Source organism: Aaosphaeria arxii (assembly GCF_010015735.1).
Source record: "Aaosphaeria arxii CBS 175.79 unplaced genomic scaffold BU24scaffold_10, whole genome shotgun sequence".
Taxonomy (NCBI): Eukaryota; Fungi; Ascomycota; class Dothideomycetes; order Pleosporales; genus Aaosphaeria; species Aaosphaeria arxii.
In genome coordinates, this window is record NW_022983483.1 from 142,097 (window position 1) to 167,546 (window position 25,450).

The window sequence follows — 25,450 nt, forward strand, 5'->3', positions numbered from 1 at the left end:
CGATAAAAGCAAATAGATGCTGCGTCCGGTCATCGTGCAGATGTTGCACGGCGCTCACATACCACTCCGAAACATCAGCTCGGGATCTTTGTTTGAGGCGATCCAATGTACTTTATATATCCGCAGATAGGTACCTAGATATCAACCTCAACGAGGGCCCTTGGTCCAAATTTGGTCGATCCATTTGCACAAAGGATCCTCACCCTTTGCAACTAAACCGTGAATTTTTTCATGAAAAATGGCCTTGATAGAGAAAGGTTTCTAATACTACCCGGGCGATTTACTAAAACTAGTTCAGCAAGCAACATCTGGACAGATAGGGCGGTGAACCTCATGCAGGTGCTGTACCATGAGATACGAGTACCAAGTGGGCCCGAAATCCTTACAAGATGGAGGCTGAAGACAGTCAGGTTTTGCGGGAATGATTTCTCTTTCCAAGAACTAGATCCGAACGTGTAGCAAGCTAGAGATTGAAAGAATACACTGTCATGTCATAAGCACTTGATTTGAGTTCAAAATATGACGACGATATGCACTTCATCATTCCAACGTAAGAAGGGGTTTTAAGGAAGAACACGAGCTTTTCATAGCAATGATTACCTACCTAGGCACGTACCCAAGTAGTAAGTACAAGGTAGTTACCTGACTGGAGCACGCAATTATTATCAGATCAAATTTTATCAGATTTTCCTGTGTGGAGACTCTGGAGAGGTGTTCAGCATCAGGGAGGTATAGGTATGGGGCCGTGGACTGGGCCGAGTCATGCGTGTTGGCAAATTTTCTCCCCTGATGATGAGGGATTTGTGGAGTCTTGGAAGCGGCGCTTGAGGCGTAATTTCAAGGATCTTGCATGGGCTGACGATGAAAGAAAAGGGGAGAGTGGATGAGGATGGAAGATGGAATACGGAATTGAGGTTTTCGTTACGTGAAGATTCCATCTGATAAGATCTAATTGATTGCGAAGTCGGTGATGAGAGCACGTGACCTCTTACAACTGACGCGTCTACGGCGTTTTATCACCCTTGCGGTTAGACATCCACCACCTCGTATGTAAGGTCATTACCATCATCATCACCCACTTTAGCTCTGGGAACCGTCGAAATATATAATCACTTTCCAGGTATTAACTGGATACAGGCACACACCTTGTGCGATTACGACTGTTAGAAGTTATGAGGGGAGTGTGGTGGGACCCACCCCTTAGAGTCTCTAATACTACCTTAGTTAGTTACCAAACCAACCCTGCACGTCATCGTTGCCCGTCGACCGCGATGCTGCCCTCACTATGAGTACGAGTCGAGTACCTTCATAAAACACCTCATACGTCCACCTCTCTTGCTGTCTCGCTTTCCCTGCTCTCTCCTCTCTACCCATCTGCCTATCCCTCTTGAACAAACCCGCTCTCCTCCGCTCCTCTCCCTTCTCAGGCGCATCGTACTGGCTGGCTTAAATGCTACCGGCGTCTTTCCCTAATTGTCTACAATGGTGCTCATGATTGATCTTGACGACGAGCCGCCAATGCTCCCGGAATCTACTTCATTTCCAGTCGCGGCCAGCTCTCCCTCTACCTCTCTTTTCGACGGCACGACTACTGTCCAACCTCGGCGACATGCTTCATTGAGCTTCACCTCAAATAAGCCGTTGTATCGTCCCTTACTGAGCAACAGCACAAGCACGCCAGAGCAGGACACAGCTCGCCAGGATGGTCGTCCGAATCCCAATATCAATGGGTTCTCCGCCGCCCTGAGCTGTTATCCGTGAGCCTGAACCACGCAAGGACTGAGCTCCGTGTCGCGAATGTTGAATCGCTAACCAGATTAACACAACAGTATCGTTAGACAGCTAGCCAGCCAGCTTGATCTAAACACTTTGCACAATCTGTCACGCACCTGCCGCCAATTCCGCGCCAATCTCCTCGAATACCGCGACCAGCTGATCCGCCACACGTTACACTGTGATTTGGAGACGGCGGAACTGAAGACTGACCATACCCTGAGGGTTAGAGACGTCTACAGTCGACAGCACACCACTGGAAAGGTCGGCCAATGCGCGCGTGACATGGTGGGCGAGTGCCAGCGTTGCGCCAGCGTTGTGTGCCGGGTAAGGAATTCACGAAGCGGAGCATGAGCCACGATAACCGACTGACCATGACATTGTTAGAATTGTACCATCAAGCCTCCGCCCACACCTGTCGTTCGTGTACGGCATCGGCGCCTCTGCCGTGCCTGTACAAAGGCCCCGCTTCATCTGATCACCGCACCCCAGCGTCCTCGGGCGGCTACGAGCGCAACCCCGTCCCCCCCTTCCACACCCAATTGTCAGCCCAAGTTCTTTGAAGATCACTCCTCCCGAGCTTTTACGGCGTCGGCCTTTCAGCGCGCTCCTTGTCGCTGTGCCGAGGTGGTCTGGTTATGCCAACCATGTGGCCAGCATCTTAGGAACGCCGATACCATGTATGTTCGAGCTTGGAGTTGGCGAACGCGATACAGCCATTACTTGGGAGGCGTCGGAACGGGCGCTGGCCAAGGGAATGAGGGCGTTGAATGCGGACGTGGACCTAGTTGCCTCGCTGCAAGGATAGTTGAGCACGAGATCGAGTGCGATGCGGAAACGCTTGCCTCGTTGGAAGGCTCCTCCCCGGATCGATGGACGGGGACGAGCTATCTTGCACAAGAGATTGAGGGTGTTGGGGGTGGATTCAAGATGAAGCATAAAAAGCAAGTGCTCGTGGGTGATGTTGTTAAGATCTACAAGGATGAAGAGGATAAAACCATGCAGTTCCTCGAGCGTGAAGTGGCTGGTAAGGTTAGGAGCTGGTGCTCCTGGTGCGAGCGAGTAATACTTGGAGAGAAGGATTTGGCTGAGGCTTCTGGGCGACGACCTTCGTCGAGTAGCTCTTGCTCGGCTTCTTCTTGTAGTTCTGTGTAGGTAAGTTTGTGGACAGCGCGTAGCCACTTCTTGAGCTTCCTTCTTTTCATTATCATTACTCTATTTGCTTAATTGCATTGCGCGTGGTACGCAACATGCGGCGGTTTCCCAGCCACTTGAATCAAAATTACGCACAATCACAATATTTTTAGAATCTCCATTTGTCCGTCTTCTCGCCCTTTCAATGCGCTGCTTGCCACTCTCACAATGCGATGGTGTACTCATTGCGTTATTTGCCTTGTCACAATGCCATGGTCAACTCAATGGGGGCCGTACTCCTTCATACTTCCTTTGTCTCACCACTCTGATTTAAACCCTCGCAAAGACGAGACGTCCTTCCCTCACACGCAGCTCAAATCACTACTGAGTCCTTACCTCATTACATTACCCACGTTCGTATCCGTCCGTTTCCAAAATCGCAAGAGGTGCCGAGACAAGAAAGCATCATGCCACGGCTGACATTGATGACACTGCCTTACGATGTCAGAGTAGAGATACTGAAATATCTTCTCTGTACCGACAGGCCTTCGCGTTTCTCCAAGTATGATCCTGTGACCTTGTCATCTATTCGATTAGGCCCCCGCAGGTCTGACTCTATCCAACTATCCACGCGGGACGACGTCCATCCATCTATCCTATCAACCTGTCGAGAGATGCACAATGATGCCACCTATGTACTGTACCGGATGAACACATTCATTTTGCACGCATCGATTGAAGGGGTTGATCAGTGGCTCGACAAGATTGGATCATTTAACTTATCACTGCTTACTTCCGCCACCAGAAGACTCCCTCTACCTTTCCTCCATAGCGCATTTAGACGTAAATCTAAATATTGGTCGCAACTCGAAAAGGAGATCGATCGTTGTCGACTCAATTGCAGGGTAATGGAAAAGCTCGCACGTCACGCTACAAACTTGCGCTATCTATCCCTAAATATATGTGGCAAGAAAGAATATGCTCCGGATTGCTTATTGCTGTCGATTAGTATGCTTCGAGCCATTTCTTCAATTACAACTCTTCGTGGTCTTGAAGTAACAGCAGAGCGGGTTCCGCGCGTATGGATTCACTACCTCAGTTATAAAATGCGGATACCTGTAACACTCAAGCAGGGTGCTATGCGACCTTGGTGTTTAAAGCCCGCAATTCTTTTGACCTCCTTCAATGTGCGATGGCTAGAAAAAGCGAATATACCTGAATTGACCACCTCTCCAGAAGGCGTTGACGGTTGGAAAACCGAGCCCTGTTTGCTTCTCGAAGCAACCCATGCTTGCCACGAGCGCCCCATAGTCGTGAAGCCCAAGCAGGATTATCCAACTAGGATTTATTCGAGTGACGTTGCCCCCGATGCTCCCTCTTGCCCTCCCTCCATGTTGGATGCATTGGCAGACAAGCTCCGTCGTCACCAGTCGGGTGAATACGAGCGTTCAGAAAGCGGTCTTCCGTATTCCCTAGAGCTTCAACTCCAACGTTTGAAAGTCCTTATGTCTTTCTGGGATGAACTGAAGGAGCTAGGCATTGTGGTGCCTCAGCTTGCTGACTCGTATGAAGAGTAATAGACTATCATAGAGGGATATACGATGATGACATCTAGCTAATATGCGCTAGATTAGATAGCATATGGAGATGGTTTTTTCTGGAGTTTAGTGTCATTATCTTTGATGTTAGCTAGGCATAGCGTGTAATTATTTGTAGTAACTTGATAGATAAATATGGTTTCTTGCTACCCCAGTTCACGTATTACCGGAAGTGACTCAACACGGTAGGCTACGGTCTAGTAACGGCCATGTCGCTCTGTGTCACGATTTAGTGCCGTTATAATTGACTCCTAGCTTTCAGTGACTCGACGTGCATGCAAGGACCAAGCGCTATATGTATATACACCCAGCGTGAAACGTTTTCTTCGTCAACATGGTACTGCTCTTCGACAATTCGAGTAACCCCACACTGCCAACTTGAACTTGATCTCTCCATCACGGTAAGCCGAGAGTGAATCCAGAGGCTGTATCAACGAGTTGATATGACGACAGCGTCACGGCGAGAGCCCTGATCGCCTCCAGTCTGTGCTCATTGTGTTTTCCGGGTGTAGAGAACACGACATGGCGGGGCCAAAGCTCATCACATTGCCTAGCGAAATACGAAACCAGATATTGTCCGAGTTACTCTGTCGAACCGAGATCCTCGATCCCAGCGAGAAAGCGAAAGCCAGACGTCTCGACATTGCGATCTTGAGGGTCTGCAAGTCGCTCGCAGAAGATGGCGCAGAGGTGCTGTATCGACAAAATCATTTTCACTTTGGAAAACCACCGGACGTGTGGGAACCCCGAGCAGATAAATCCTTCGGAAAATGGCTTGAGATAATTGGGGGGAAGAACATAGCCCGTCTTCGTAAACTGGATATACAACTCAAGAATCTTAAGTAAGGCTTTCGCTCTGAAAGAAGCCATTTTGAAGTACCAGCACTGACCTCGAAGGACAGTTGGGAGAGCCACGCATTGTACTGGGGCGACTGTTTCGTAAAACTTGCCTTCAATGCTTCAAATTTGCACCATCTTCGCCTGCATTGGTTCGCGGATGTTTTGAACTACCGTGCAAGAGATACGCTCTTTAGTATTCTACGCATTGTCTCCCACATCCGGAGTCTTCGGCTCTTTGCAGTCTATCTGCTGAGATGGGAGCGACAGCGACATGAAGCGAAAACTGTTCTAACATCCCCGCCTTGGAGCTTTGGCGATGCAGTTTTCAACGCATTGGACTATTGGCAATATGAGAGGCGGCTCGTTGTCGCGGAGATTCGTAAAAGGTATCCCTTACAAAAAGTCGATGAGCTTCCAAAAATCAACTGGAAGTCAGAAATTGGGGAGTACAGAAACTTCATCATTCACTTCGAGTCCTCCGAGGATGCCCTTGTTCAAACTGGGGAGAAGGCGGACCTGTCGAAATACTTGTCACCATTCACAAGATACTTTCGACATAGGCACTCGCTGTGGAGAGAGGTGCAAGAAAGGAAACGATCTTACCCACCTGTGGATTTCGAGACACTCATGGATCATCTGAACTTTTGGGACGATGAAATTAGAGATCTCCTACGTGAGTGGAAAGAACTGAAGAAGCTTGGCTACACACAGCGGTACGACCTGGTTATAGAGAAGTCCAAATTCTTACGAACTGCTGGAGGCTCAATTTTGGAGAGAAGGATAGTGTTGGGAGAATGATATGATATTTGGATGACCTAGGCCTCAACAGCAATCCCTTTGCTGGAATAGAAATTCTTCGGCAAGGGCTTCACTTCTGTAGATTGCCTTAGATCAGTTTATTTTGGTGCGTGAACTGACTATTATTTGGTTCTATCTGACCATTACTCTCTCTCTCTCTCTTTAAGTTTTCCTCCCTCACCTTCTCTTCGCACTATCTGCTCCTCTCACCGTCTCTGATTATCTCATCTTCTCCTCCCTTCTCATCTCACACTCTCACTGCCCCTCTCTATCTTAAGGGAGACCTAGCTTTTAGTGGGATCCATCAGTCCTTCAGCAATCTTCCTCTCTCTCTCTCTCTCTCTCTCTCTCTCTCTCTCTCTCTCTCTCTCACCTTGGCTCACTCACTGCAAACTTGAAGGCCCGCAAGGCTCCTCACTCACTCATCAGAGGTCAATCTCAGGCCTTCACCTCTGATCGCAAACTGACTCACCTTCACTTTTACTCGTCTCTGGGCAGCCACTTATAGCAAGGTCGCGCACAGACGTCGCGTTGTAAACAAGATACAAAGGCTGCTCCGTCGCCCATCCAAACCTTTCCCTCTCCACCCACAAAACTCAACTCAACCTCCTTTACTTGAGGGAGAGATCGAACGGAGTCCCAAGTCTCACACACACTTTCTCAAGGTAGGCCATTTGTGCTTTTTTAGTTGCCCATACTGCCATCCCCATTGTCACTCCCTCTGCCTCTGCCACTCCCTCTGCCTCTGCCACTCCCTCTGCCTCTGCCACTCCCTCTGCCTCTGCCACTTCCTCTGCTATCCATACTACCTATGAAGCCTGCACTACCTCTTCAGAAAATGCCCATGCTAATGCAGGTCCCGGTGAGAAGTGCCACTGCGAAGCTCGCACCTCACCTTCATACACCAATCAGCAAAGATGATGGACGAACCTCCCCATCTCATGACGCTACCATACGTCCTCCGCGAGGAGATCTTGAAGGAGGTCATCTGTTCGGACAATCCCTTCAGGTTGTTTGCTAAACACATCGGAACATGCAAAGATCTCGGAAAGGTTGTCCTCCCTCATGACGACCATCCGCCCTTGAGCATCTTCCTAGTCTGCAAGCAGTTGAATGAGGAGGCCACTTGGATTCTCTACCGCTTCAGAGCGCTGCAGATAGCACCACCACTCAGGGCTGGAACTCGTATCCCCTCTATGGTCCGTGTATTCGGATCTGACAAATTGAAGTTGCTCCGCAAAATCGAGATCACGATACGCCCGAATCCCAATGTGCCCAACGACATCTGCAAATGCAGTGTCATTAGGGGCGCAAGACCCATCTACAACTTCGCTTACGGTATGACCGAGGCTATCGCCTACATCGCGCAGCATGCCAAGAATCTCAAATATCTGAAGGTGGATATGCTCGACACTGATTTCATGATGCGTCATGCCATCGTCTTGTTCTTCACGGTCATAGCCAGTCTCACTACCATCAAGGGTCTTAATCGATTGGATGTTGGCCAAGCCTTCCCGGGCATTTGGGTATTCTATCTTTCCAAGAAGTTGGGTGCCCCAGCCATGCTTCGCAAAGACAACTCGGACGGTGTCGGTGTCTTCAAGGCTGCCATGGAAAGCTATCGTGAGCAGGTGATCGAATTCGAGTCTTATGTGGGCAGTGATTCCAAGGAAGAGTTCGACTGGCGTGAAACAGTCTATCATTATGATACGGCGGATATTCTCGAATCACCGGGCCCCCTCAACTCCAACGCATCGATTTTCGGAGCCAATACCACGGAAGAGATTGCTCGGCAAGTTGATAGAGGCCTCAACATCTATCTCGACACTATTGAGCTGGCCGAATCCTGGAAAATCACTCGGCAGCAGTCCCACGATGAGCAGTACCTGGAAAACATCCGCATGCAGCGCGACTATCTTCTGCACTTCTGGAACGAGCTGAAGGCCATGGGCGGTCTGAAGTTCGATCCTTATAGCATTTGATTCTCCATGAGCGTTCCTCCTCGCATCCGCTTTTGTTTTGAAGATGGCATTCGATTGCATTTTCACGATCGCTTGTCTCGTCATCAACGTTGTGTTGCATCGGCAGTTGTTTCACATGGAGGTCCTTTCACTAATGAGTACGCTGCTACGAACGGTTCTTATTCATGTATTATTGCTGGTGGTATCTTTGTGGGCAATACTTCAGGTTTGAAGTTTTGAGGTCAGCTTGCACGACACTTGACGACGATCTTCAGCCTGTTCAGGAGACCAATTCGACCTTGACAACCTTTTCGTCTTGATTCCTTCTGATCGATTGTACACTGGAACCCCTTTTTGTACATTATATTTGCGCACTTGCGCTACATTTCGAAGGAAGTTGATAACATGATGGGCTGATAACAACTTTCCTTTCTTCTTTATAGATGGGCCGACTGCAAGCTTGGTGAGAAGCATCGCGGTCGTGCCTTGACTTACTGACTTTCAAAGTCGTACCATAGGTACATTACAATGGGAATTCAATCAAAGCTTTCAAATTTGAGTGACATCATGATGTATGTGAAACAAAGTAAATTCTATCTGAGTGACTAGTGTTTGCCTTTTGGCTTTAAAGCTGCAAGTTGGACGGGTTTCGCGGTGAGGGCCAGTTGAGCAGGTATCGCGAAATGGAAAGCGCTGTATCGAATATCGGGGTATCTCCTTTTTTCCAAGTGTCTGAAAACCATTCAACAACCTAACTGCGCGAAGAAGAGCAAGCGAGAATGCGCTTGATCTTCTCGAGGATGGGAGAGACACGACTGCGAGGCGGCGTCACTGAATCTAGGTAAACAACAATCATAAGCTTAATTCTACTTGTTTATTACTCGGCAGCTATCAAAACTACTGACCAACAAGCTTTCCGCTAATACCAGTCTGAACCGACGCCTCGAAATCCGCCTTGGAAAGACCGAGCTTGTCGTTCCACAGACCAGGAGCGCGCAAGTCGCCCAAGTTCGCCTTGCTGAAAGCGCACACCTGGATCAAGTCACCGATGCCACCGAAGTCCTGCTTCGCCAATCTCTCGTTGCCTCGCTTGCGGAGTTCCTCGCTGGAAATGTTCTTGACGGTCCACTTCTCTCCGCCGGTGGCCTTCTCGATCGCTGGGAGGAGCTCGGCCTGCGAGGTAGCGAAGGAAGACACGCGGACATATTGGTTCTTGGTCTCGGATGGCTTGGATAGGACCTTGACAACGGCTTCTCCGACCTGGGAGAGGTTTGTCGTGGTGAAGGCACCCTTGCCCTCGTCGATGAAAGTTGCGGTCTTGCTCGCTGCGTCAAAGCCCAAGAAACCGACCATGAGACCCTGAAGTGATGTTAGCATGGCTGATCGCAGTATACGAGTGTCGGCGTTCGGGGCCGGCGTAACAGGAGGATCTTACCCAATCGAAGAACGCACCGGTCTGGATGCTGGTCCAGCTAATCTGATCCTCCTTGCTCCTGAGGTACTCGACGGTAGCATTCTTTGCTCCCATGATGGGTGCAATCTCTAGTGTTTGCGGGTTCGCAGTGTCGACACCGTACTCGGATGGCAAGAAACGCTGCACGCCGGCTGCGATGGCGGCGTCGATGAAGTTCTTCTGGTCTCCGAGTGCCATACCGCCAACGAGAGAGACGACGGCATCTTGACCCTTGAATGCGCTAGTGAGAGATTCCGAGGATGTGTAGTCGGCTCGGATGACCTTGACGTTGGCAGGGAATGTCGATTTGGAGTCCTCACGTGATAGGACTGTGGTGTTGAAGGCGGATGAAGCTAGGAATGCGTTCAAGATGGAGGGACCGAGGTTGCCACCGGCCTGTTGTTGTTAGCGTTGATTTTGGAATGGTAGTGATGGCAATGGCACTTACACCGATGATGATAACGTTCTTGATTTCAGACATTGTTGTGGGAGTTGTGGAGTTGTGGATGGATTGAGAAACGAGGTGTTTTGTTTATGGAGAGATGCTGTTGGGTTGGTAGAATGTTGGATGATGTGATGGAGTGAATGTTAGCCTGTCCGAGACAGCACTTGATTTATATATTCATGATGCTTTTCCTCGTCCCCATTTCGGCCATACTTCAAATGAAGAACCCCCAGCTAAGAGGGGGCTGCTTAGCAACTTCGCACGCCATAGCCATCGTGTTAGGTGTGAGGTGCGGTCGTAATGCCAGGCTTCGAAATCAATCGACACACTATCTTCAACGTGTAACCGGAAACAGTACTCTTCGGAATCAAATCAGATATATGTTATATAAGATCGCATGCAATTGTTGATTATCGGCACTTGCAGAGAGTTGAAGCTGATTAAGAATGCGGAATTCAATCGCTGTGGAGTAGCCGTGATAGGTCTAGCGTGCCCAATTGTTGCGGATCGGATGCAAATTGGTTCCGACGACATGAAACTCATTTGTAACATTGTCAAAGTCCCACCGCATTGTTGACAATTAACCTACTCGACCTACAGTGATGGGTTACATGTTGAGTAATCGTTGACATTCGGAAAATTCCGTCTGTGCGCCAACCATTGTAAAGCACATTATATATCCTCGAGCATTTCCAACACGTGCGGAATCAAGCTTTAACCGGAGAATTCGTCATGCGGCTTTCAAAGCTTGTGAACCTATACGCACGGCGATTCAACGGAAGCGTTTGTCGAACCATTCTTTGTCTGAGAAATTGAGTGGTACACGACCGATATCTGATTCAGCTGTCGACTTCGAACTTGGAACTCGAATCTCATCAACAAGAAATGTCTTGTCAAGGACACTACTTCCACAAAACTTGTGTCTGTACTTCACCGAGCTGACAGCCGCTGTCACGAGTACTTGGGTCGCTTCAATGAGTGTTGCTTCAATGAGAACACCATAAATGGAGGACATCCAACGGCTATATTAATTTTCGCTTGGCTTCGATCGTGGAAGCTTTCACCAGTCAGGCGGAGATCACCACGGACAATGCAAAGGGATAACCATCAACGAAACAAGTGACCTCAAATTCAATCGATACAAACAACTGTTTCGAAGGTTAGTGTCGTAGAGCAGAAGAGATATTGCCACTGGTCAACTTATACCCATGCCAATCAACGGTGGTGGCAACTACAGAACACATTGGAAGGATGATCAATTGTAATTGTTAGATCGCAGATGATGTTGGTCTCCTTTGGTAAGTAACTACTTACTCCTTCAACGTCGCTCAAGGCAAAGCAGACATCCCACTATTCAATTGATCTGGTCCGACATTCAGACATGAGTCGTACTCGTATTTTGAGCGGACTAGCTTTCTACAAATAGAGCCGATACAGGAGAGAATTGAGAAAAAAAACATTCGATCTTCCCTGGCCATATTGTTACGATGTCGTAAAATGGATATGTTGGATGCGTAGATGCATATTCCGTGCCTCTGCAAAAAATGACGTGCTCCGCCAAGCGACCCTGACCTGACTTTGTTTGAACACGAGCGAATGGCGACTTTCCTTCTCAGCTTCCAAGACTTGCGTTATCAACCGACTACACTCTTGAGAGTATAGATATGCAATCCATATATGGGGCAGTGGAGGTCTTTCAATTATATACCCTCCCATGAATCGGGCCGTCGTCTCGTTTACTGTTGAATTCTCGGTCCATTCCCGCAGATGTACCGTAACGATGGCTCGATGCATTGTTGCAACACTTGATAAATTGAAGTCGTACGCCTTGATGAAAAAACGTTGAGCATTCAAGTCGCCTTCATCCATTCCTGTCAATCTTGTTTCCGTTACAATGGCCGACAAAGGGAATGCCGCACCTCAGCCTCCGAAACAACAAAATGCCTACGGTTTCCCGGAAGATAAAATCCTCGACCGAACCGACAACCTCAAATCCGCAGATGTAGAAGAGCTGGATTGCAATGAGAGCGCCATCGAGCTCACAGAGGTGACAGGCGTGTTTCGTCACGTTGGTCAGGTCATTCCCTATTTTCGCAACCCGCGCCACGTCCTCCTCTTCAAATTGGACGTGATGTTGCTGGCATGGATGTTCTTGGCTGGTATTATGAAGGTAACACGATCTGTGGACAAATACATGAGTACATTGCTGAACTTGCGATAGGAAATGGACCAAAGTGCAACAACCCAGGCATACGTATCCGGAATGCGTGAATCATTGAACTTGCGAGGCAACGAACTTGTCAACTTCAATACTTTCTTTTCCATTGGCTATGCCATTTTTCTCATTCCGGGCCAACTTATCCAGACGAAAGTGAGGCCATCCTACTTTCTGCCGACCTGCGAGATCATCTGGGGCTTGCTTGTGCTCTTGTGAGTGGATGACCTGACTTGTGCTATACCCAAAGCTAACCTCTGTCAGCACATACAAAGCACCGGATGCAAAGACTATCTATGCTCTTCGATTCTTTCTTGGTGCGCTTGCCGCTGCCTTTTGGCCCACTGTTGTATCTCTCATCTTCAACTGGTACACGCCGAAAGAGCTAGCCTTCCGACTGGCCTGCTTCAACGTTAGCGACGTGGCTGGAGCCATGTTCTTGGGAGCGTTGCAAGCTGCGCTATACCGGAATATGAACGGCGTCCACAACCTCGCGGGCTGGCAATGGCTCTTCATCATCGCAGGCTCAGTCACCGTTGGTCAAGGTCTCCTCGGCTTCATCACTATTCCCGACTCGCCTGCCATAACCCGCGCTCTGTGGTTGACTAAGGAAGAGAGACGCCTGGCCAACTGGCGCATGAACAGTTTCGGAGCGAATACCTCTGAGCTAATCTCCGCATCACTACTTCGCAAGAAACTCCGAAAGATTGTCGTCCACCCCATAACATACTTCTTCCTCTTCGGGTTCGCTCTCGCCGCATGGGCACATCGCGCAAATTCGTACTTCGTTTTGTACCTCGAGTCGATCAAGAATCCTGCCGGAGAGCGGGTGTACAGCACGTACCAAGTGAACATCCTCCCCCTGGGCGGCTACGCGTTGCAGATTGTCACGAGCGTTGGCCTCAACGCTCTTTCGGACTGGAAGAACTGGAGGTGGCAGGTCAGCGTTGGATCTCTCACCGCGCACGCCATATTCCTTGCAGTGTTGTGCGCATGGCCGGCGCGTGACCACGTGGTGATGGCTTTCTACTTCCTGACGTACACCACGAACGCCAACGGGCCATCGCTCATGGCCTGGATGGCCGAGCTCATGCGCAAGGAGCCGGAAGCACGATCCATCATTGTCGCGATGACCGTGACGATCGTGTATGTCGGGCATGCGACCATTCCGCTCGGCGCGTGGCGAGTTGCTGATGCGCCGAAATACCCGATTGGATTTCCATTGGCAGTGGCCATGACTGTCGCTTCGATATTCGTGCAGCTTGGTTTGCGTGTCTGGGAGAAGAAGCATCCCGAGATTACGGAACGCGGACTGGAGTGAATGTCGTGAGGTTTATTGATTAGACCGGAAAAGTATCTTCTTGAAATTGTGCTTGGAACATTTATGTATACCCCACCCCCATGAGCGAAAGACGCCTGTTCATAGCAACTACAGTACATCTTAGGCGGAAACACTTGGAAATATTGCTGTTTTGATATCGAAAAGGAAAGCGCATTGACTTCAATCAAGAGCTCTCATCACCCCGTGACTGGCCTATATATTATATCCTCCGAGGCATGTCCGAATTGGCAGATCTAATGAGTAGGGAGAAGAAGGATAGAAACCCTGCTACAGTTAGAGAGAGGAGAGAGAGGAGAGAGAGGAGAGAGAGGAGAGAGAGGAGAGAACAAAGAAAAAGGGTTATAAAAAAGGAGAGAGTATTATAAAAGAGTATTATAAAAGAGGGAGGAGAGATTTTAAGAGTGCTGTAAGAGAGGGAGGAGAGAGGGAGGAGAGAGAGTTAATAGAATTCCAAAATTTTCGATTTCATAATCTCAATATAACTAATGTTCAGTGGTATCAAGTTCATGGAGATAACAACAGCTAGAAAACCATATCCAGGACGCGAGCGGGGGGGGGAGGGAGAAAGAATGATCATCACCCCAAGCCGATTCGATTCATGGAGGAGAAAAAGCTTGAACGGAAAGACAACCCCATGCATCATGACTGGGGGCTTTTTTACATCTAGCTTTACAAGAAACAATCAACGTGTGGGGTGTGGAATACATGGACCCACGCCATACCAATGCCATGCCGCTTGGGGAAAAAGAAGAATCGAAAACAAGCAAGGTCATGCAAATGCCCATCCCGATCGTTGTTGGGAAACTTCGTGGAAAAGTCTTTGGGGGGAACGCCAGTCGTAATCGTAACTTAGACACCTCGGAACTGTACAATATGTTAGCTTTGTCCGTGGTAAAACAAACACGGAACTAGGGCAGACTTACCATGCGAACAACCAAAAACCATATCGCACCAATAAATCGGAAGGCACTCAATCCAGCAACACTCCACAGCACGACGCCCAAGTAAATCTCGGCGACCTTATTCTTCTTCTTCTCGGCCTCAGCCGCCGACGACACGGTGACCTCCAATCCACCGGATTGCAACACCAATGCGCAGAGCCCTAGATTGCAGAACATCCAGAACAAGACGACGCTAGATCGGAAGCCCTTGTAATAATCCTCTTGCTTGTCTTCTTGGGAGGGGGTCTTCTTGGGCTCGACATATTTGGTTGAGAACACGCGGAGTTCGTTCTCATACATGGAATTCAGATCGGCGTCGTCGGTGGGCGCTTGAATATCGGCTTTACCATCGGCTTTGGTCGTAACGGACGGGAGCTTTTCTGCCTTGTCATCGCCCTTTGTTCCCCATGTAATATCGTGGGTGTTACAGAAGGCGTAGACGTTTAGAATGTTGACGTACGTAGGCGTCATGAGGAGGTATTGGATGAAAGAGGTGAACATGTGCCAGGGGTCCAGGAATAGGAATGATACAACGAAATACATGACGTACGTCGAGGCCAGCGAAACGACGAGCGTGAAGAAGATCCTGTCTTTGAAGATGTCGGCAAAGTTGAACCCGTTATTCTCCTTGATCTGCGATTGCACGGATCGCACAGTGATGAAGATGGAGGCAAACATGAGGTAGGCCATGATCAAGCACCAGAAATACACCATCGTCATGTAGAACTTATTCGAACCTTGCGGCCTGTTGCCAAGCGCGAGGATGAAACATGTAATCAAGACGCCAATGTATAACCATTCGAAGACGATGAACAGAACGTTTCCAGCAGTACCAATTTCCGATGCGAGCGATTTCGTGAGGATGCGGAAGACCAAGAAGAAGTTACCAAGAGCGAACCAAGCGAAGATCATACTAATGGTCTGATAGACGAACTCAACCAAGAACATCATCTTTCGAATGAAGGAGTGATCGCTGCGGAAGATGTCGAACGAGTGGGCCAAGGCATAAACAGCAGCGAAGAAAGAACCGTTGAGCCAACGTCGACGCTGAAGAATGAAATCGGCCATTTCCACAGGCACGTCAGTCTCACCGTTGGCGGACTTGACGTACTGCAGGATCCAGTGACAGTTCCTCTTGGACACCAGCTCGAAACAGAGAATACGATCTTCAGCGAGGTACATGTTGGCGGTGAAGATTCCGGCATTGGCTCCGTGCATCTTCTCACCGGCGAAATACTTCTCCAGCGGGCCGTTTCCAGTCTTGTCGTTCTGGAGCGCAACGTATCGGTAAGCAGAGAAGGCACCGGGAAGGACAGTAATGAAACCAAAGGCAGACTCCAGAGGTTTGTCCAGGATGTTACTCATCTTGTACTCGAAGTTCTGTGTTGCGACGAGTGGGTTGAGCAGCTTCTTTCCGTGTACCTGTATAGGATGTTAGTTCTCTGTCTCAAAGTTCTGTGTTGCGACGAGTAGCCTACCAGCATGGCCTTGATCTCACCGCAGGCACCTGCGCACATCGGTTCGAGATCAAACGCCTTCCATAAATGGTAAATCGAATCCTTGCCGGGTTTCGTTCCTGCGTCGATGAGGACGCAGATATTGGGGTCCAAGACGGAGCCGAAAGCTTGGAAGAACCATCGATGGGAATTGATCTTCTTCTGGTTCTTTTCCTTCAAGCAGAAGAGCATCTGCACGGGCGTGTTTCCCTTCCGTACGCCGACAACGCCCTTCTTGATGTCAATAGCCATTTGCGTTGTGTACTATATCTCAAATTAGTCATCTCGTCTCGGAACAGGTGGCGATTGTTTCTATAATTAATAATTACCTCGTAGATATGTGCCGTCACATCCTTGCCGTTGACTTGCTGCTTGGCGATACCATCCTGATAGACACCCAAACCAGCCAAAACGGCGCGAGTCCTAGGGTTGATCTTGGCACGTCCGTCGCTTACGACGCAAACCACGATCTTCTTCCACGCGTCCTTGCCCCAGGTCTTGCTGTTGGTGCGCGAATTCATGTATTCGATGTTCTTGATTACACCAATCATGGTTCGCGCGAACAGCTCGTCCTCCTCGTTATACATAGTAACGACAATGAAGAGCTCCGTGTGCCTGGGCTTGGCGAAAAGCTTCTGGCGCAACGTGAAGCGCTCTGCCGCAAAATCAGCAGGATCGCAAGTCGCCGCGGAGTAGCGCATATGAGTAAACTCGTCACGCTCGGGAGGCTGTGCATGTGGGACTTGGTTCAGCAGTCGTGGGGGGATGGGGCAATCGAGGACGAGATTGCCCTTGAACAATTGCACCTCCTTGACCGTCTTCCAACGCTTGATGGGAGCCGGACTAGGTGTGGGCTGAGGTTGTGGTTCATCGTGATATCCGTTATCTGGGCCCAGATCTGGCCCGTCGTGAGGATCTGGTCCATAAGCTGTTCCTCCCCCGATCATGGGCCGCCTGTCGTCATCATCCTGCCAGTAGTGGTCTGGCTGTGCGCCGTATGGATGACCTGCATCTTCGTGCGGCGAGTGGGCTGGGTTGTATGGTGGTTGGTAGTAGGCATCGGCGTGCTGTTGAGGATCGAGGGAGTAGTCGCTACCCTGGTGGTGAGGTTGCGGTCGGTAGTCGTCGTGGTAATCGGTGTGTCCGTACGGGATGTTTTCTACCGAGTACTGTTGTTTTTGTGTTGTTAGCTGTTGCGCTTTGAAACCCAAATTCATAACAGCCTGGCGGCGGCGGCGCGCAAACACTCACACTTGGTTGCAGCTGTAAACGATCGCTAGGTGTGCCAGGCCCTGGGCCAGGACCCATTGGGATTTCTAGAGGACCGGCGCTGGAGCCATATCTGTCATCGAGTTGGTAGCTTTGGAGAGGGTGCCCTGGTGAGGGAGTGCGACCAGGTCGTCGCGAATCCATGGGGTCGTCGTAATGGTCGTCACCTCCAGACGAGCCTGCTCAAAGCGAGGGTTAGGAATGTTGTTTAGTTTAAGTTTTAAGTCTATGGCGTAGAAATAAAAGATTATTCGTAACGAGAGGGTGAGTGGTGTGGAAAGTAGAAGAGAAGGGTTGGGGAGAGTGAGGAGGATGATGTTTTGGTGGAGCGAGTGTGTCAGGTTGAGGCCGTGATTCCGACGGAGTGTTAAAGGATATCTGGGGAACAAACGGAGGAAGGTGTAATAGGTGTGTAAAGGGCCAGGAATGTTGGTACACAGTCCACAATCCACTGTCCAGTGTCCACTGCCCACTGTAATTACCCAGGTACAGTAATACGCAAGTACGAGTACACGATAATAAAAGGAAAAGTACGCCGTAGTTGCGAGTACGATTTAGAAAAGTTGCCGCAGGGTGTGGCGCAGTTGAAGGGAGTCGTAATGGGGGCATTGAAACAGGGCTATGTAGAGGGAAAAGACGGATAAGGAGCCACAAATGCACTTACCAATGCGATTGTAGCCAGACATGGCAAAGATCTTTGACCGTTTCGCTGTTGTTGCAGCAGATCGTTATGTTGGTGGTGGTGGGAGGTGGGGATGACGATGATTGTTTGTTGCTTTGTTGATTGATGCTGTGCGCTGCGCTTTGACAGGCAGAACAACAAGACTTAATGCCACCGACCCGCCGCAAGGGGATGATGAAATTGACCCGGACAGATGCAGATGCAGGTGCAGGTGCAGGTTCGGGCTATAGGCACAATGATGAATTGTTTGGTATCGGGTTGCTGGTGTGAGGTAGTTGGTTGCCAGGCTGCACCTACTGCCTACTGTCAATACTCGTAGGTAGCTTCGAGTCCGCAATTATGGGGCAGCAAGCTAATTGCGAGTATGAGCAGCAAGCGAAGGGAGTGGTTCTGGCAGTTCCAAGTTCCCAGTTCTTGCTTGAGTCTCTCGTCGCGAAGAGTGTGTCTGTCCAATTACAGTGCCTGTACTGTACAAACAGGACGACGACGCGGCAGGGGAGGAAGCGGGAATTAGGAAGATTGTCGTGCGAATTCGCTGGGCGGCGGCGTTTCAGAGTTGGCAGATGATGGTTACAAGTACGGGTTGTTGCAGATCGGCAGAAATTAGAACAGCGAAAGACGGACGGCGGAAGACGGTTCGACAAAGGCGAGGATGTTCTTGGTGGGGATCCTGCGTCACTCGATAGGTCGGTAGGATGGCCTCTGATCCACTCAGAATCCTGGGATCGTAGGCTAGGGAGATCAAAAGAGGTTGAAGCCCTATCCGCCTTTATTCTATTACCCCAGCAACGAGTCGATGGTGTTGTACAATGGACACAGACAGTTCGGGTGACACTGCGGAAGTGGGGGGATGGAAGAGGAGAAGGGAGGAAAGAAGAGGAACAGAAGAAGTAGGATCGTGATACCTTCTTCTACTTTTTCTCTTCTTAATTTTAATTATGTGCTACAACCTAGTAACTATTGTGAACTGTGGGTGAGGATTATTGTCATCCGTCGTGTTTTCTCAGCTCTCCCCCTCAGCCCCCTCTCCCGTTGCCCGCCCAAGTTAAGGATAAGTAACCGAAACTATTCAGGGCTAGATTTGCGCCGCTTCAACTTGCGTCTAAGTCGTGGCTCTAGTGATGGAACACCACATAATTTGGGACAACCGGCCAAATCCAGCTTAGCAGGCCTACTGCGTACGTCTGATCAGTTCAGAAGGCCCAAAAATGGGGTTCATTAGAGTTAAATGGCAATAAGGTCTGAGGAGATAAAGCGTAGGAGTCGGCCGTTTCTTCCAGATTATGCGTTCTCCACGAGGTGTTAACTACCGTGTAGTATTAGTTAACCTCAACCTCATTACTCGTGCGGTACCCTCTTTTGATCATCTGCACCGCCATCTTTTTCTGTGTGTTGGTTGGCCTCCCTTGCTGTCCAAACCAGAGTCTGAGATGCCATCCGCCATCATCAGCCACAACTACCACCGACCGGTCTGCTTTGAATAACCAATGTGATCCGTCTTGGACTGCCCTGCTCGCCTTGCCTATCTTGAGCTAAACTGTGTACGTGCTTACAGTGTGCTCGTCTATTTTTGGTAGTTCCATATTCCTCCTCTAGCCTTCTGAGGTATTGCCTGTATCATACTGTACATGTACTCCGTACTCTACACAGTGTGTATGCACTAAAATACCACTGTACCTCACATCAGGAACACCCATATTATAGAATAAAGCATCACACCAATTCCATGAACCTACAAATCCATCATGAAATCCCTCTTAACCTCCCCTCCCACCACCTCCCGCCAATACGCCCTTAGTCTCCACCATCCGTCGTTCAGCTCCTCCGCCTCTTTCAGCCCTGGCCTGGGCATTCTCCATTCGCCTCGCCGAGCCAAAAAGAAAATCATCCACTGGTCTCGCTAGATGCTTGCACTAACAATTATACTGTGGTACTTACTCTGCGTCTCAGACTGTGCAGCTGGACTGTTGGGAGGAGGGGATGCTTCTTTCGGATCTCATGTCTTCCGTATATGAAGAGAGGACACGGACTCCAGCTGGGGCGGGCGTTTGTCACTTATCTAGAAACTAGAACAAAGCAGCGGTGATGCTAATTCATGGTCACGTGCTACAGGGCCATCTCTCTCACGCCACCAACAGTAATAAATATCAAAAACAGATAGAGATCAAAAGAGAAGGTAGGAATAGCTATAGTATTGCATTTTCGCAATTTATATCTCCTGGTAGAAGTTGCAGGGAGGTGGCCCACTTGCTGATTTGGCCCAATAACCTATGAGGTCCCAGGGATATTGGCGATAGTCTCTAAATTACTGCCCCTCTCGCCTAGTATCGTTAATAGTGCACAGGCCGAGGATCCTCTTACCTACTTGTGCAATTCACCACTAGATAAGGCTACAACAACAACGCAGATCCTACACAAAATACTCCTAACAGAGTACTTTTCAACGTTATTTTGATAGATTCTACCCTATCTCTAAGCTCACTAACCCTTCTAACCCTTTCCCTATGTGTTTTGTGCAGGATCTGCGTTGTTGTCGGACGCCTAGGAACTACCATCCTGACCTTTACAATCCAGAGCAAGGAGTTCTCTGCAAGCACCCTCTACCACTAGAAGAGAGTTATATATCATTGAAGGCAGCCCAGCAGGCTCTTCGCGTAAAGGGGACATCACATACCGTAATTTGTACTTTCCAAAGAACGCGCAGGTGCGTCAGGCTGGCCGCCTGCCAGTATTTATAGCTTCTACAAGGAACAACACGTGCATTTACAACCTCTGATATGTTGCTTAAGGTTAAAAGTTACATAATGCCAGCAGGTAGCTAGCCCAGCGCGCCTACCCTCTGTACCTTACAAGCTCCTCCATATATGTAATAAGGGCTAGAAGCAACCAGCTCAACTAACTATCTACACATGCACCTATCCTCCCTATCCACCCATCCTCCCGATCTAACTATCCCCCCGATCTAACTATCCTCCCGATCTAATATCCTTCTATCTACCTATCTACCTAGAGAAAAGAGGAGCCTCCAGCATTCAGTATAAATGTCCTACAATGTTTAAGTTAGTTGCAAAGGAGAAATGCACTCTCAATACTTAGTATATAGTAGATTACGCCTTAGCTATTTACAACCACCTACTAGATAAGGACCCTTATAGGATTTTTACCTATAGAGAGGAACAAATTACGCCTGAGGTTTCAACTACCTTAATTAACGAATACGCCAATACTAGCAGCATTGCTGAAATAATCAGGCAGCTGCAGCAGATTGTCCCTAATATTTAGTTCCTGGGACGCCTCTAGTAATAGAGCCACAGATCCAGCAAACGTGTATTAGTACAAAAGGTACCAGAACAGTCAAATCAAGCATTACTAGAACACAGAGAGAGTCCTAGAAACCTTCACTGTTGTCGCGTATAGACGCCTCTGTAGTAGGGAGCATCACAGGCACGACCCGCAATCGGCGAATAGGTAGGGAAGGTTGATGATACCTTGATCTCTCTTGGGCAGCCCGAATTGACCTATCTATGCCCTGCCTAGTGCCCTTTCCCATACACATGGTCCCCGAATAGCCTCATCTATTCTGCTACACTAAACTATTCAGATACTATAAACCAGGACCCTCTCAGTGCAATATTCTACCTGCTTCTTAACTTCTAAGGCAGTAGACTAATAATTCAACAGGGGCTGTATGTAAGATGTGATTAGTTAGGGGCTATCAGGCACAATTGAGTAAGAGGAGTAACAGGATATATTCAGTAGTAGATAGAGACAAGTCCCTAAGGAGTAAGGATTTGTATAAGTAATACGATATATATACTGCTCCACAGGTCCCATGTACAGTCCGACCTATCTCTGGATAGATCCCGGGGGGTTATCTAGTAGGAGGATTGAGACAGATCGTGACACTGTACCAAACGTATACGTTTATAGAGGAACTCCAACAGCTCCAGTCCATCCGCCAGCTTTGTTACCTGCTCTTCAAACTCTCCTGCCAACCCCTGCACCAACTTACAACTATCTACAACCAAATTTTCAACTTTCGCAGCCATGTTCTATTCACTCAGGAGGCCACCGCCATCTGCTCAGAGCCTCTATGCCACCTAGAATACTCAGTTTTCAGATAGTAGAGGATATCTAGGGACTCAGTCACTCTATCAGCAATCAGTTCCTGCCAGGGCCTCTGCTTACGCAGCTCGCTCTACGTTTTTTTACCAACCTTTTCAGCAATAGACAATAATACATAGTTTTCCTTACAAATTTGGTGTAATTCGATGCGCCGACGTCGCTTAGCAAGAACCCTGCAAATTGGTGGCTACCGATCAATTACCCCGAACAACAAGGCATCATCCCCCTCTCTCATTCTCTCTCTCTTCTCCTGTTTGTCTCAGTTACTGTGTCTATGTCAAACCCTCATAAATACAAAATAACAATTACATAGATATACATCCTACATTGTCTACCTTTTACTACTGCTTCAAAGACCACTACGCTAACGTACCACTACTCCAACTACGTGGTCTTCACCATACCTTACCTGTTATAATTATCCCAAGTCCCCGTCTTATTTCACGACGTACAATTCCACATTGCCGCCTATCCCCCGAGATCTTCTCTTTACTCTATATCCAGCGTTCACCGTTCCCCTTTGTTTCTACGCTTCCGTCGCCACCGAGAATCCATATTCAATGGCGGCACAGTCCCCCTTCTTGCTTCTGCCTGCCGAAATACGCAACCTGATCTATCACCACCTATGGATAGGTACAGGATACAACATGGTGGAGAGGGGTGACGAAGGCGTGCATGTCTTCATTGAATACACACCCCGCGAAACTGCGTTGCCCTTCAGCGATCGCGATCCCCTCCCCCCAGACGACGGCTTGCCGTATTGGATTTTGACATGTCGACAAATCTACACCGAGGCGTTGGATCAATTCTATCTTGTGGCATACTGTTATGCTTATTTCAACAAACCATTAAGTGGACCACCTATACCATCGAGGTCGGCAATTCAGCTGAATCGCGTCCGGAAGATTGGGCCCACGCGGCAACCTCCCCATCGCCATGCTGTGGTATTAACACACATCCATCCTCGAGTCGAGAAAGAGTCCCCGACCCGCCACGAAATGTATATGAACCAGTGCCGTCACACTGTAGGAAATTGTATGCTTCTCACGCTCGGGAAGATGAAGCATGCCGTCAAAGATATAACAATCAACGTCAGCTTATGGAGCTTGATATACGAGCAAGAGGAAGCTCATGATGCATTCTTCGCAGTCGACCTCAGCCCTCTAGAAAAGCTTGGAGACGGGTTCGATCGTGTAGTCTTTCGTGTTCTCAAACCTTACCTCAGGCCAGAGTCATTGAAGAACTTTGTAAGGTATAGTGCTGCAGCATTCGCGGTGTTGCAGCGTGAATTGCTCCGGGTTGCAACTTTGATGGTAGGCGGCTCACCATCATCTTTGGATCAAGACAATGCTTCCGGTTCAACGGCTCGGGACTACCTTGAGCCATTCATGAATCGGGGTCGCAAGTCTCGAGATCCATACGATTGGTGCTTGGAGGTGAAGAGAAGCACGGGTCCTTCTCGTGGCTACCACTCCTTGACGTATCCAGGTTTGCAATATTTTGAATTGGAACACAATGGCGTGAAAGATAATTACTATGGGCCTCTCAGACGAAAAGGAAATGAGCTCCAATGGACATCTAGACTGACTAGAGAAGTTCTTACTCTAACCGAGCCGCTGATGTCAGGTTCAAACGTCTGATTTCGAAGGCTGATAACAATTGCTAGCTTATTCAATGCTGTAGGACGGGAACTGGTAGCCATCGGATGAGCGTATTCAGGCTCAGTCGTCATAATATCTGTAGCTCTTTCTTATATTGAAATATTATTCGGTACGTACTCGTCAACGCTCGCTCAACCATATGAGAGTCTCGACACACCCACAGAACAGTCTCCTTCGCGATGGCTATACACTCCGTAACAGCTAGCGGGAAGTTCTACATCTGATTATTGTTAACCTTGGGTTTGGATCTTCTGCTGACATTTCACTGTGGGTGCCCACAGAGACAGGGGAGAAAGGCGCACTGCATTGTTGATCGAGGTGACGCTTTTCTCTAAGTTGGCCCCCAGCTGAGGCGCATGGGTCCTGAAACACAGTCAACTTGATCCTACAGCGAGGCTCATGCGACGCATGAACAATTACACTGCCATGAACATTGCTACACAATACGCCCGATTGCCCTCTGATTTTCTATTTCTTGATGCCCTCCCATCCAGCGCAATGCCTTTGCTACGAGTCATCCTCGAGACCTCAGGTTATCTTCAACCAACACCTCAACGACTGTCGAGATGCAGCCAAAGACCACTTTGGTAGTACACATCCTTCTAGTTGGAACAGCATATTGCGCATTCCCCAAATTCCGACCACCAAATGAACCAAATGTCCCCACTGTGCCAGACATCCCCAGTTTCCCAAAACCGGTGACCCCGCCGAAACCGTTCAGCCCCGATGGCAATCCACCAGCAGCACCAGTCCCACCAGAACAAGTCCAATCAAACATGATGCGCCTGGAGCAGACACTGGGAAGAATCGAAGAAGGCGTCGACATGGTAGTCCAAATCGTTGATGCCATATTACAACCCGCAAGCTCCACCAGCCCAGAGGAAGAAGAAAACACCTTACTCCCAAAAACAACCACCACAAGTACGTCTCCAACCCCATCCCCCAACCCTCCACAGCTAACGATCCCAGCAACACCACCACCATCAACAACAACCTCATTCCCCTCCTCCAACTTCTCCAACTGCAGATCCTACGCCTCATCCCTCCGATCCTGCCTCTCCGCCCGCCCGCAATTCCACTCCCTCGACCCCTCCGCCCAAGCCTTCTGCGCATGCTACACCTCCACCTCCACCACAACCCCCTGCGGCACCATAACTTCCACCTCGACCTCGAACTCCGCCATGGCCTCCGCCCCTAACCCATCCTCCATCCAAACCATCTCCATGCTCGCCCTCGCAACCGCCGCCTTCGACGCCCCCGCCGCCAAATGCCGCGACTTCTTCACGCAGCAGGGCTTCGCCAACGCCGCGAGCGTGCTCGCGGGCCGCGTGCAGGACCGCCTCGTCCCCGGCGCGGGGTTCTGCGGCGCCGTGGACGCGGAGCTGAGGCGCGGCGGGAACGCCACGAGGACGGTAGGGGGTGGGCTTCCGCCGACGCTCTCGGCGACGAGTGTCGGGGGGTGCGTGGTCAGGGGGCAGGTTGTTGTTAATGGGGCGGAGGCGGGGGGACGGAGGGGGGGAGGAGGCGTGTGGGTGGGTTTCGTACCTTGGTTCTTTCTTCTGTTTTTGTGGGAGTTTGGTTGGGGGTGAGGATGGGGAGGGCGGGTCTGTTGGGGTTGGGTTATGGCGCCGGGTGGTGGTTGCGATGATTTCAGGGGTGCTGTTTGCGTGATCGTTGGGAAATGAGATGTGGGAAGGCCTGGAAAAGGAAATGGAAA

The 25,450-nt window shown here is 49.4% G+C and overlaps 9 protein-coding genes across 9 annotated transcripts; 6 read left to right on the top strand and 3 right to left on the bottom strand.

Moving 5' to 3' along the window:
• Positions 1-1,518: 1,518 nt before the first annotated feature.
• Positions 1,519-3,087, top strand: BU24DRAFT_398750 (uncharacterized protein; the record flags this gene model as incomplete). The annotated part of the gene is made up of 3 exons (XM_033525390.1): positions 1,519-1,757; positions 1,830-2,100; positions 2,161-3,087. The coding sequence occupies 3 exons, from the start codon at positions 1,519-1,521 to the stop codon at positions 2,926-2,928; spliced, it is 1,278 nt and encodes a 425-aa protein (XP_033379093.1). The 3' UTR covers positions 2,929-3,087.
• Positions 3,088-5,027: 1,940 nt separating this feature from the next.
• BU24DRAFT_471787 (uncharacterized protein) lies at positions 5,028-6,143 on the top strand (the record flags this gene model as incomplete). The annotated part of the gene is made up of 2 exons (XM_033532711.1): positions 5,028-5,347; positions 5,408-6,143. The coding sequence occupies 2 exons, from the start codon at positions 5,028-5,030 to the stop codon at positions 6,141-6,143; spliced, it is 1,056 nt and encodes a 351-aa protein (XP_033379094.1).
• Positions 6,144-7,060: 917 nt separating this feature from the next.
• BU24DRAFT_466536 (uncharacterized protein) lies at positions 7,061-8,125 on the top strand (the record flags this gene model as incomplete). Its single annotated transcript, XM_033532372.1, has 1 exon — positions 7,061-8,125. The coding sequence occupies one exon, from the start codon at positions 7,061-7,063 to the stop codon at positions 8,123-8,125; it is 1,065 nt and encodes a 354-aa protein (XP_033379095.1).
• Positions 8,126-8,971: 846 nt separating this feature from the next.
• Positions 8,972-10,414, bottom strand: BU24DRAFT_426965 (isoflavone reductase family protein-like protein CipA). Its single transcript, XM_033529105.1, has 3 exons — positions 10,006-10,414; positions 9,540-9,953; positions 8,972-9,463 (listed from the first exon to the last, which is right to left on the bottom strand). Exons 1-3 carry the CDS (start codon positions 10,036-10,038, stop codon positions 9,002-9,004), a joined length of 909 nt encoding a protein of 302 aa, XP_033379096.1. The 5' UTR covers positions 10,039-10,414; the 3' UTR covers positions 8,972-9,001.
• Positions 10,415-11,688: 1,274 nt separating this feature from the next.
• Positions 11,689-13,648, top strand: BU24DRAFT_45371 (major facilitator superfamily transporter). The gene is made up of 3 exons (XM_033531280.1): positions 11,689-12,172; positions 12,224-12,432; positions 12,482-13,648. The coding sequence occupies exons 1-3, from the start codon at positions 11,897-11,899 to the stop codon at positions 13,536-13,538; spliced, it is 1,542 nt and encodes a 513-aa protein (XP_033379097.1). The 5' UTR covers positions 11,689-11,896; the 3' UTR covers positions 13,539-13,648.
• Positions 13,649-14,305: 657 nt separating this feature from the next.
• Positions 14,306-17,786, bottom strand: BU24DRAFT_45401 (glycosyltransferase family 2 protein). Its single transcript, XM_033531292.1, has 5 exons — positions 17,248-17,786; positions 16,326-17,165; positions 15,979-16,260; positions 14,483-15,922; positions 14,306-14,423 (listed from the first exon to the last, which is right to left on the bottom strand). Exons 1-5 carry the CDS (start codon positions 17,407-17,409, stop codon positions 14,409-14,411), a joined length of 2,739 nt encoding a protein of 912 aa, XP_033379098.1. The 5' UTR covers positions 17,410-17,786; the 3' UTR covers positions 14,306-14,408.
• Positions 17,378-18,080, bottom strand: BU24DRAFT_45411 (uncharacterized protein). The gene has a single exon (XM_033531298.1). The coding sequence runs from the start codon at positions 17,872-17,874 to the stop codon at positions 17,479-17,481; it is 396 nt and encodes a 131-aa protein (XP_033379099.1). The 5' UTR covers positions 17,875-18,080; the 3' UTR covers positions 17,378-17,478.
• A 4,236-nt stretch (positions 18,081-22,316) lies between these two features.
• Positions 22,317-24,092, top strand: BU24DRAFT_45450 (uncharacterized protein). The gene is made up of 2 exons (XM_033531322.1): positions 22,317-23,842; positions 24,015-24,092. Exon 1 carries the CDS (start codon positions 22,633-22,635, stop codon positions 23,710-23,712), a length of 1,080 nt encoding a protein of 359 aa, XP_033379100.1. The 5' UTR covers positions 22,317-22,632; the 3' UTR covers positions 23,713-23,842; positions 24,015-24,092.
• Positions 24,093-24,299: 207 nt separating this feature from the next.
• BU24DRAFT_466541 (uncharacterized protein) lies at positions 24,300-25,322 on the top strand (the record flags this gene model as incomplete). Its single annotated transcript, XM_033532373.1, has 2 exons — positions 24,300-24,654; positions 24,703-25,322. 2 exons carry the CDS (start codon positions 24,300-24,302, stop codon positions 25,320-25,322), a joined length of 975 nt encoding a protein of 324 aa, XP_033379101.1.
• Positions 25,323-25,450: the final 128 nt, after the last annotated feature.